At 45.2% G+C, this 12,292-nt stretch overlaps 1 protein-coding gene across 8 annotated transcripts in view; it reads left to right on the forward strand.

Moving 5' to 3' along the window:
• LOC1280252 (uncharacterized) overlaps positions 1–12,292 on the forward strand; it is a 107,686-nt gene that overhangs the window by 79,337 nt on the left and 16,057 nt on the right. For all 8 annotated transcript variants that reach the window (XM_061661664.1, XM_061661661.1, XM_061661667.1 and 5 more), the window contains one exon: positions 9,168–9,259. In XM_061661664.1, the coding sequence (XP_061517648.1) occupies positions 9,168–9,259 (92 nt within the window). The remainder of the gene's footprint in view (positions 1–9,167; positions 9,260–12,292) is intronic.

Below are 12,292 nucleotides of genomic sequence, written 5' to 3' on the forward strand. Positions count from 1 at the left end.
CGTTTTAACGCGCTAAAAAGACAGCTTTCTGACATTTATACCATTTTTTTTTTTGTTCGTCCCTCCTCAATTCCAACGACTCCATTCTGAGAGTCGCCAATGCTGTGCAGAGCACTAGTAATATTGCCTGCCCACCTTTTAAACCAACCACGTCTGTATCGATTATTTGCCTTCGATCGAGCTACCTCCTTCACCACCCCGAGTTTGGCGATGATGATGATGATGGTCAGCGTTTCTGCGACGCCATTTCCACCGAGCGAGATGCGTGTGTGGGGGTCTAAATTGCATCAATATTTAATTTATGTGCGCCTATTTGACCACTGTCCCCGCCGGTACGGCCGGTCGGTCGGTCGGTCAGCCGGTGTCGGTGTACTACAACCGATTCGTCGATAAATATTAAATCGTAAAAACTGAAGGCTTGTTTTGCTTGGAGCTCTCAGCTGCTCGACACTCGCGCTCTGCCCGTGTAGGTTTTGGGGACCGTTCGGACTGACGAGTGTGACGTTTTGGTGGGTCAGTAGTATACGGGCCACTCACGCACGTAGCTGGAACACGGTAAAAGTGTTATTGGAATAGGTTGTTTAAAGCCCAAAGTATCTGATAATGTTTTGTGACATTAGTTTTTCTATTCAATATGCGTTCAAAGTCACTCGCTGTGTCAAATTATTTAAACAGAGCAAAGATACAGAGCATTTTTCCAACATTTTCTTTCGAAAATTTCACCACATACTGGCAAACATGTGTTCCTGCTGTCTTGGCTTAATTAAATTACTGTCCTCACTGAGCGGCCTCCGTGGTGTCCTACACGTTTTCTAATCCTTTTTGCACTTCCTTTCTTGTTACTCCAAAGACATCGGTCTCTTACCCTCGCTCTCCCTCACCCAACGGATCAAAGGTCACGCTGCAGTTAAGTGGGCACGTCTTAGGGTCCATTGCACCCAACCGGTCGGTCGCCCCGGTAATTCGATTTGTGCAAACGGCTACAGCTGATGGTTTTGGTTAAATCGTTACCCATCCCACCGGTCATCGTCCCTAATATGCCGGCAAGACTTCCTGCTTTTTAGCTTTGCAAACTGCAATTGACCACCATTGGGAGCGAAGCAGACAGTTCCTGGCAGGGACAAATTGCCACCCCAACCACCCCAACCAATCCATAATACTATCTCATAACCTCGGAAAATGCACACCACGTTCCCGGAACGACGACTTCCACTTGACAGACAGTAACTCTCATGTGCCGGCACACACGTTTAGGCAAGCCCTCATGCCAGGCTGGTGGTACCGTAGTGAAATGGTTTCACTTTTCAGCCGGAAAAGACGGTTACAATCTTGACCCGGCGCTCCCTCTCATCCCATTCACTCCGGATCACTGCGAACACGGCAACATGAGCGCAACCCAATTATGCAAAACCATTATTTCATTTCGACCACCACCATCGCCTGGTGGTTGGTGCAATTGGACTCGACCTTTACCAATTTCCATGGCAAACGTACGATTTTAGCAAATTTTCCGTTTCTTTCTCCTGTTTTTTTTGTGTCGTCTTTTTCGTCCAATAAAAGAGCGGAAGTGGGAAAACATATCTTTGCAACGCAACAAGCTGTTGTGCCGGCCCCGGTCGTTCCATTATGCTTTCGGGCGGTTTAAGCAGGTCTAATGAAACGGCTCGTTTGAAATTTCGGAATGGAAATGAGGAAGAAAATGACACTGAAGACTCTCAGGGCATGCAAAACCCATTAGCGCTTCTTTTTAGGCGCCCTTTTGCCAGCGCACTTTTGCTTTCCGTTCATGCAACTTCCAACCGTCGATCTGGACACACACATACCGAGACAGAGAGCGAAAGGTGAAAGATGTAAATGGAAAAGATGAAAGCGACTTCCCGAGAGAAAAATGATCACCGTTTGACGGAGGGCAAGTGGTACATCCTTTTAAAGTATCTACTCTGGGTGTTGGAGTTGGAAAAACTTTGTTCCTCTGATTTGTTGAATGACCGCAACAAATGAGTGAAATGAATAGATTTTTATTGAAACGCTTTTGTGCAATTGCGTAGGATGCAAGAAGTTATCAAATAAGCGCTTCACACTGTTCCAGAAAAACATAAATTAGTCATAAAATATCCATCTATCACAATCGAACAAATGACTTCTATTCTACGTTTTTGTCCGTTTGACTCAATAAATTAAGCATCTCATTTAATTTTGTATCACAAGGCGCTCAAGATCACGAGCACAGTCCCCTTGACAGAAGTGCTGCCTACTGTGAATCGAATCGTAGATAATAGATCTTCCTACTACAACACCAAATATGCGATCGTTGTTACGCAATCTTCTCAATTCTGCACCGTTTGATTCTATTCTATTCGACCATGTAAAAATCTCATACGCCACCATCGCAACCCTCACAGCAATCCACAATAAAATCGCTCAAATCCTACGCTCCGAATACCTCAACCTTACGAGGCGCACACAAAGCACTATTCCATGTACGTCATGTAGCAGGAAAACGGCATTCTAACCCTTCCGAAAGGAGCCTCTAATCTCCTGCTGGAAGCACACAATAATGAATGTGATTTTAATTCAACGCGGTATTAATTTAACACGAGCGCTGTTCGTTGCCTTTATCGCGACGACACGAACCCGGCCGCGTTAGCAAACCGTGTGTCCGACACAGATGAAATTAAAAAGGTGACACCACATATATTTCCTACCGAAGCAAATCTCTTCCATGTCCATTTCCTATACGAACCGAAGTATATTCGCGTAGAGGATGGTGGGCGGCGAATCTCGGGTGAAGATCGTTTGCGATGAAGCAATTAATCATGCGCGCAAACTGCTGGGCGATCTTGTACAACGTGTGTAAACGGTTCAATTGCGCTTTGAGGTAGAGCCGTCAGCTTTGATCATGGAGTTAGGATTGTCGCCCGAAAAAAATAAGTGATTTATTTCTTCCCAGCCCATACTCTAAAAGGAAACAGAAGTCTCTTTAGCAGCAATTTGTGTAGGAGTGATCGAAAATCGGAAGTGAGCTGCTTCTTTTGTAGGTACTGCTGTGATTGCTTGGAAATAAACAAAACCCCTCAAACAGGAAGCAAGCCCCAAACGAAGGTCCAATAAACGCACGCAACTGCCTGCAACTGCGTGGTGGTAATGAATTTGGTGAAAACAGCTTTCATTGCTCATCTTCTCATTATCGGGCGGGTGGAATCAGACTTCCTGTACCGAGTTTTTGATTTATATATGTTTTGCTGCCCCGTCGGTTTGCCTTTCCGATCCGCGAGCAATGGAAGGCTAACCAAGCGATGCGCAGCGCAGTTGCGATTGCACCAGCAGTTGCATATTCAAATACGCATGCAAACAGCCCCATGCGTGCACTTCCGGTGAATGGAGCGGAGAGACTTGTTCGGGTGGGAAATTGTATTGCACCGGAGGCATTGGCCATGAAATGAAATTAAACGAGCGCTTAATCAGACCTTCAGGTTTAAGAATGGGAAAATGTTTCCGGGTGTAAATTTACCTTATCGTGGGTTTTTACGATTCCAACTATTTTGCTTGTATGGAGTTTGACATTTGGTCAAACTCCCCAAAAAATGTGGATAAATCAATATCTTTTAAAGTACTCAAATGAAGAACAATTCGATGTTGAGATGTCTGCTTCTTGAAGTAAAGCCTCATTAGTTTAAGATTAAAAGCATCTGTTTCCCATTCAGTATCGCTTAAGAACTGTCACATCAACTGTCAAATATATGCGTCATCTGTGCACGCCAATGGCGAGGATATAGGTCAAGGTTAGCTTCTCGGATTACTTTAATTCTCAAGTGAATTGCAGAAAAAAACACAACACACAGAAACAGCTCAATTTCAACTTTTGGGCAGCTTATCCACTGCCACGGACGCATTAGAGCAAATGAGTTTGATTGCCTTTCCTGATAATCCTCTTACGCTCGCTCAAGTACCTCGCCACAGTGTGTGAGTGTCGAGAGTTTAACTGCAAAAAAACCCTCCCCAACGCTGCTTCATGGGAAATAAATAATCCATCCGCACGACGGAGTTCTCCCTCCCGGCTGGCTCGAATTGGCAATTGAATGTTCAACAACCTCGTAAAACATTAAATTACACGATATGATGTCGGGCGTAAGTAATGAAGTAGCCAAGAAGCCAAGCACTTGCACTCACTGAACAGATCTTCACCCCTCCGTACAGATCGACTGGGTTGGGTAAGGAAATCATAGACTGCAGGTCATAAACTTCGCCTCCCAAGCACCACACACACACAGCGTCCGCTTCACAAAAGGGCCCGGTACGTCAATCCAATAAACATCCAAGCTGGAATTTCAAATCTGTGGGTGGAAAATTCCTCCACGCGAAGGCCTGCTGCTGCTGCTGCTGCTAGGTCGTTGCGGCCTAGACACGCGGCTCGTTCGGAGCTCCTGGAGCTCGGCTAGGTGTCTTGGGTAAAGTGTCGCGAATAATTAATTCACGCTTTATGACACAATCGGAAACGACTTCCATAAGGCCAGCTGGAGGAAGGTTTGGCGTGGTGTGTGCGTGGTAGATGCCTCCCCGGAAATGGGCATAAGAATGAAGATCCTGCTCAGAGTGCAGTTCAACCATTTTGGGGCATGTATAGTATGTATGTGGCACGCGGGACATCAAAAACCGATTCCTCTTTGTTCCGAAGTCGGAATCTGCAACTGCATCCCCCAAGATATGGTCGTCAGTACGCAAGCGAAGGAACTCATACGGTGGCGGCAATGTCGATGTTTAGTTTGTTAGGTAGGCGGCTACTCGCAAGCTTCCCTTTTTCCCCATCCAATTCCAAAGATATTTCCTCTCGGTGAATGTGAAACTATTAGACCGCAAGAGACCCAAAGCGCTCTCGACTTCAACCACACACGTGCCCGAGACGCAAACCGGACCGCTCACATCTTCCGGGCTTGTATCGGATTACGCTGCCGGGCCCTGCGGCCAACATCATCGGACAACTTGGACTCGAAACACTTCGAAGAATGGAGCAGTCGGGGATGCGGCTCATCGAGCGCGCTTCATCTACTGGCCTAGTATTCATGCTGCTTCAAGCGAACCGGACAGCGCCTCCGCCGGCTGGAGAAAACGTGTCGTCCGTCTCGATCGATCGATCGCCGACGGTGATTATGATTTGATGAGGCGGCGGTACCCGACTAACAAGAGCGGGTGGCCATAGTTGGGTTTTCGTTGCGCATTTTACTGTGCCACCACCCGCCGGATGCAACAATTCGCGCATATGCTAGATGACCTACTTATCTCTCTCTCTATTTGAAGTACAACAAACAGCTTTCACAAGAACGTTTCCCGCTCATGATCGCATCATGGTTTGTGTGTGTGTTTTTTTCAGCGAAGATGGATGCATTCGGAGTCATCTCTAATCCGTCGTCTGTAAGCAAAGATGAACAACAAGTAAACATGTTGTGAAAGAAAGGAAAAACAAATTAATGTACCAACTTTTTCGCTTCCCACACACACTGCTGCTGCTGCTGTTCTGCATGAACTGTGCCACAAAAACTGTGCGGTTGATGGTTGATGCGGGCAGGGAAAAACAATTTTCCATTCCGGCTTTTTAACGTCAACAACAATCCGTCTTCCTTTCGGTGTGGATTGCACAGCAGTACATGTGGCCTTGAAATTTACGTGTGGCGACTTGTGTCGGCCGGTAGATGACAGCAAGTGTACAAGGAAAATTACTTGCTGACTGCTCGAGCAATATTATTTCGAGCGTGAACACTTTACGTGTCCCACCGTATGCTGTCATGCAAGACATGTTGGTTTTCGGGGGCCTTTTGGGAGGTTTTTGAACCTGTTATGGAGCATACAAGTAACACATTTTGAAGACATTTTACCCTTTATGTAAAATGTTACAATGTAATAATGTTAGAGCACTGAAGTATAGTGTTTTAAGAGTCAAAAACAAAGAAATTAATCTTAAAAACACAACTTTTTTGTATTTTCCTACTGCTCGCTCTGAAGTCATTTCAAGTTCAAGAAAACGTTAAAGCTTCCATCCCAGCGGACAGCAATGAGCACTCGTGCGTGAAAGTAAATTTTGCCCACCAAGTACCAAGCATGAAAACCACTCCACCGGATGACAAAAAGAGAACTTCCATTTGCCAATTTATGTTTCCTTGCCCCGGGAGAGGCGTTCAGCTTTTTGGGGGAAAGACCGAAATGATACTAATTGTACACTCCATATCCACCCACCAGCAGTGGGGTCAGTTTCAAATGGTAAACTACAGTCGCTTTAAGGTGTATAATAATCATCCCAGCACCACAATAATTTCGTGAGCAAAAACGAAATGTTTTATTGCCTTCCTGCCTGTCTGCAGGTGGTGCTGGTGCTGCTGCTGGGAACAGCAAGGTTCATTTCATGCCCTCCGCTCTACCATTTTACGTTCATTTTGGGGGAAGATGAGAAGGTTTGGAGAAAGATTAGCAATAATTTACTGATGTGCAAAAAAAAAAAGGTAAAACTCAAGAAAGCGTTTGTCGTCTTGCTACTCCTGAAGAACGACGCGGGTCCATTCGCCAAATTAGAGCCGACTGTCAAGCGAACCGTGTCAGCTGTGGACGACGGGAGAAGCAAAACAAACAATGCTGAGTGAAATCATGCAATCTTAAAATGTTTCTCTGTTCTTCCACCTCGAAGAAACTGGATGAGTTTATTGAACCGAATGTTATTTGGTCGGACAGTTTCATTATTAATTGGCAGAATGGTTGGACCAAGCTTACTCGGACCAATTTCCTTTACGTTTTAGATCACCAACTTTCATCACGATTATGTGTAGTTAATACTCTTAAAAATCTACTTAAAACATGATTTTAAACAACGAACCTTACCACTTGCTCTCGAAGTAATTAATTTCAAACCCCCCTTATTGTTCACACTAATTCAAACTTCACACAGCCGCGCTCTCCGGGACTAAAAGTTTGTAATGAGATAAAAGTTTTGCATCGAAAATGCTACATCGATACTCGCCGTGTTATAGACCTCTCGGGCTCATGCTGCACCCCATCAACAGTGTATTTTAATTTAATTTTGTTAGGCACGAAGCAACTTCCTCCGGTTTGCAACTTGTAACTGACGGAAAGTTCACGACGAATCGCAACACCACCATTACACATAGACGGTCCGCCCCGCCATCATCTCAAGCAAAAGTCTGTAAGCGAGATCGTTGCTCGAATTGCTCCAGACCGGGCTAAGCCCGCGCCTTTTCTGACTGTAAGGCGGCCACACTTCCCATGACCTATCGGTGCTGCCGGCCGCGCGCGCCACGGGTGTATGCAACGCGTGACACACGCGTGCCCTGACGTGACGCACCTTTCGGCATTGTAGTGAAATAATGCCTCCCAGCGTTTAACTTCTAACTAAAACTCCACCATCACATGGGGAATGCACCCAAGGGCACCATTTTAAATATGAGTTTTGGGACAAAAGGGTTTCGGGGGGGGAGTCGTCGGGTTGTAAAGAATCGCATTGAACGCTGCATGCACACTGCTCAAATATGCATAAGCTAAGTGGCGCAAAAACGCTGCAGTAGTATGTTCCATCCTGCCTTCTTTTTTTTTCTTTTTTGCAACAATACATTTCCATCACCACTCCTTACGTTTTCTAGGTTTTCCTCCAAATTTAAAGCATTTTTATTGACATTGTAACTTTTGCCTTCCCCGCGAAAGCATAAACCATCAGGCGGAGGTTAAGCTCACCTACCAACGAAGCCCCAATCCTTCCTTTCTATATGGCTTTCTGTGTGAATGTGTCCAGCCAGAAGAAGGTGATTGTACAGCGTGTGGAAGAGTGTGCACAACATGAAATACTTTCTATTGCCTGCTGCTGCTGCTGCTGCACGGAAAACCCTCCCGGGAGGCGCAAAACTCTCGTTCGAACTTTTACCAAAGCTACAACCACGGCGCACACACGGGAAACCCTTTTATGTAGGGCGAGAGCCAGCTCGCCAGAGCCTGTGGCATGAGATTGCGTGTGTGTGTGTGGGGGGGGAAGCAAACGTTTTTTTCAATTTCGCTGTTTTGCTTCCACTTTTTTTCTAATAACACCAGGCCTCAGGCAAGTCATTTCTATAAATCGTGTTTTGTTGAATTGTATGTGTTTTTTAAAGTCATTTTAACCTTTTCCTATTGGTTGCAATACTTTTGGAGGAAAAATTAAAGCACAAATCTAGCTGAACATACATTTGAAATCAATCTCTGCCCAATAATTGTATTCAAATGGTCTTTTCCAGCCTTTACCGCTGCATAATTCCATACATAACCTTACGCAACGCACCGTTTTTCACACAGCATTCTACAGGGTTAGCCTGTCTAGCCAACAATTGAGTTTGTCAAATATTATTTGCCAAATGCAAATTATCTAAGCGACTAGCCCGCATTCGAGCTACAATTGATATTGTTAAAATGTATTTTACGACCTTAAGTTATTCACATATAGTAAGCGGTGTAAGTAACCCTGCATGATGTACTGCAACGACCACACAATGAGACTGCAGCCGCAATTTCCAATCGATTGTATGTGCCGCCAACGAATAAATGGGCAATCATCGACGGTAGCAGTTAATTTTAGGATGTTGCTCTCCCTCCCTTCTCTCTCTTTCTCTGCACACTTCTCCCTCCACGGCACTACCTATTAATGCTCATGTTTGGCAACATATGAAGCTGCAAAGCTTTAGCAAACGCACACAAAAAAAACAATGCATCACTTTGTCATTGACCTCGTGGCAATTAGCAGGAGAGGGAGCTCGACCTTTAAAACTGAAGCGCTCTGTGAAGCAGACAGACAGACAGCAACGCCTCGCTTAAAAAGCCATTTAAGCTTCCTATCGCTGCGTTGACGTAGATAGGGCGATTTGTCGACGTTTGCTTTGGCTGAGACTAATACGCCGTACTACCACCACCTTATCACATCCAAACGGGGCGGAGGGCGCGAGATAACTTATCCATCTGCAGGCCAAGGGTAGAAAAAGGGCAGTTTTTAGATATCGAGCAGCAGCGGCGGGCCTCTGTTTTACAATCGTGACCGTCAAACGCGCCAGCATTCCCGTTTCCGCAATGAATGACAAAAACCCTTCTGCTTTGTGTGCTTCGTTGACTAATGTTTGTTGTTTTCTTTGTCGCTTTTGTCGTTACAGATAAAATTGAAGAAAATCCTAGGCTTAACAGTATGCAGCAGCGCCGGGCTCGATGTATCCTCCACCACCGGCGTCCTTGCGTATCCGGCAGGGTAAGTTAAACGTACAGTAAAGCGTCAATTTTGTTTTGTTGAAATATTCGATTGCTGTTAATATTCTGCATAAAATAGATTTTTCCTATGACAAATTGCATAGCTTTAGGCGAAATTGCATGACGAGAGCTTGCGCAGAACTTTGCCAAACATGGCTGTTTTGCAATCTCTATTATTAAAGAGTCTATTATACTCCTTCATCGCGCCAACACAACGCAGAACGTTCCAAAACCTTCTTTAAAAAACCCCATTTCACCGCCTGTACACAGCGTGAATCGAGCCAATTTCGTCTACGGTTCGATGCAAATCGCCAAACCCGACGGTGAAGCTGGGCCTCCGCATGCTTTGAAAGCCGAGCCGGGCCGGTTTACAAACACCGTAACCTTAATTCGGACGGATCGGCGCATCGGAAAGCGGAACCCCTCAGCTCAGCTACCACCGGCCGAAAAGGCTCCATGCGGCCGGCCAGCACCACGAGCTTCAGCACTAGTGACTAGTTCCGCAACCAGCGTTCAAGATTGAACCGGGCCGGTAAACGGTCCCCCCGGGTTTACACACATATTTTAATGGCGAAAGTGGTTTTCATCGCTGCTGGTAAGCAGTAACAAGAATGGCGCTACCCTTCGCTCGCTCGCCGCGCAGGATTATTATTCGATTAGCGTTCGGACACACGACGACTCTTACATGCGTGAAACAAAACAAAAATCATTAACATCAGCCACACTCGCCGAACAACGGATGAGCTTTATCTACAAATTTGTTTTCAATTTGCTACGGATTAGTCCACCCCCCACTCAAAAACACAACAGCGATTCCGGAACGAACACAGCCAAATTAATGTTGTGTTTGCAAAACGTGCTCCTCGTACCCGCGCGCATGTGTTTTTAGGTTTACTTTCTTCTTTCTTCATCAACTGCCGTAAACATAGGGAGAGTGAAGCATGCGAAGCATATCGAACCAAATTGTTCCTAATTAAGCCACATTATCTACGCAAACCTAACCTCTCGCGACTGGCCACCGCCCACTTCCAAAATTCGAATAGGATCAATTTAAAGTATTACAAGCATTCCACTCAAATCGACACACACGCATACCCTCTTCCACTCACGGAAAATGGGGAGAAACGTATCGAATTGTAATAATTACAAACCACAAACTTTCATCTTTAATGTTGCTTATTTGTAACGAAATTTATTCAAAATAGACCATTTTTTAAAGGGACTTTCTAAGCGGGGTTTTACATAAAAACCTATACTTAGTGTCTATAATCCTCAGGAAAGCCTATGTTGTGTGTAGGCATTTATAATTAAGTAGCAAGCGTTTCGACATAATTGACATATCCGTCAAACAGTGTGATCTAGTCCCAAAGTTAAAAAAAGCTTAATAATTTTGCATCAACAGAGCATTACTATCACGCCCGAATCAATCTACCAATTCGTCTAGCGATAAGTATTCGCTGAAGACGTTCATTCATCGTAACAGATGCTTAAGAGTTGTACATTTAAAACCCACCCTTAAGGAGGTACAATGTGGGTTGATGGAGCTGAGTGTGCCTAGTCGAAAATGTTGAGCATTTTATTTGCTCTTTCCATAATAAATTGAAAACTACATCGTTAACGATCGACAGTCGGTTCGTACGAATGCAGATAGCTGCCTTTCAATAGATCGTGTAGTAGAGGCGGCTTACAATCGTGTTGATCACCATTTTCGTCCATTTTTTTGTCGATGTGCTAATGCTTTTGAGTGACCGTTGATGTACTCTTTCGAAAAAGAAATAAAAGCTAGTCGACTAGTTCAACTCAAAAATTAATAAAAAGACAAATATGCAACCCTGTGCGTAGGCTAAAAGCGTATTTGCATGTGAAGTGACTGTCCCCTGCCCCTGGATAGACCACCAGATAAGAAGTCATTTTTATACAGTTCAGTGTGCGGTGGGCATTGATCGCCTTGGTCGCCAAAAACAAACAATACGCGCTGCCCGGGACAAACAACAACAAGCTCGCTAATGCTTAAACACAATGTTCGATGAGCTGAAGATTAAGCAGGAGATGAGATAGCCGTACATGCGAAAGCGGGGGGAGCTTTTTTCGCCTTTTGGTACGTGATGACAAGCAAACAAACATTTCGAAAATATTGGGAACACACACGATACACGAAATATGAACGGGGTTCGTTTCGTTTGATTTTTGTTGTACCGGAGACAAATTGACCCCCGGAGGCGCAAGTGGTGGTAGTTTGGGTCGTCGATGAAGAAGCTGTACAACTTCCTACGCACGCGCTTGCCTTCTTTGCGTTGCCTTTACACTAGGGCTCAACCTTTTCACGCAACGCTCATTTGGTCGCCCAAATCAAGATGCACATTTAAAGCTTCAAGATACGCATTGCGCCTTCGCTCGGGACGATGATTGACCACGTTGCGCGAACGACTTGTGAAGGTAAACCCTCGACAGCTGATCAAACTGAAAGCTTCGTTTCGTAAGCGAGAGGAGCCCTTAAATGGCAGCCACTGCTTGTGCTAACTAGGCGGGCGGACGGCCGGAACCCACCGCCCGAACCGAAACTTGGTTGTCGTCGTGTGTTTGCTGCGGCACGTACACCGAGAGGGCGAGTGCGGGGCTTATTGTGCATTGTGCTTGATATTAATATCTCGCCAAACACACACACACAAAGGAAAGATCAATAGCACGAGATGTGTTAATGTTGGCCAGCTGTAGGGAAATCTCGTTGAAGAATGCGTGAGCTACAGAGTTGGCCGAAATGGTTCGCTTTTTGAGGCGGAATCGGTAAAGCAAATACAAAGATATGCTAAGGTGAAACCCTTTGCTTACACATTTCATGTCCGTAGAAGTGGTAGTGTTTCGTAACATCGGAGTTAAAGCTACCATGGACGATGAAAATGAGCAAGCGACGAACCTACCAACTTCATTTGCATAGCGCAGTTTCGAATTTTCAATGGAACTCTGGTTCAATCTGTGTTGCAACATACAGCATTACACCAAATGACTCCCCAACTTCTTGATTATTAACTCTCGT

This window comes from Anopheles gambiae, chromosome 3 (assembly GCF_943734735.2).
Source record: "Anopheles gambiae chromosome 3, idAnoGambNW_F1_1, whole genome shotgun sequence".
Taxonomy (NCBI): Eukaryota; Metazoa; Arthropoda; class Insecta; order Diptera; family Culicidae; genus Anopheles; species Anopheles gambiae.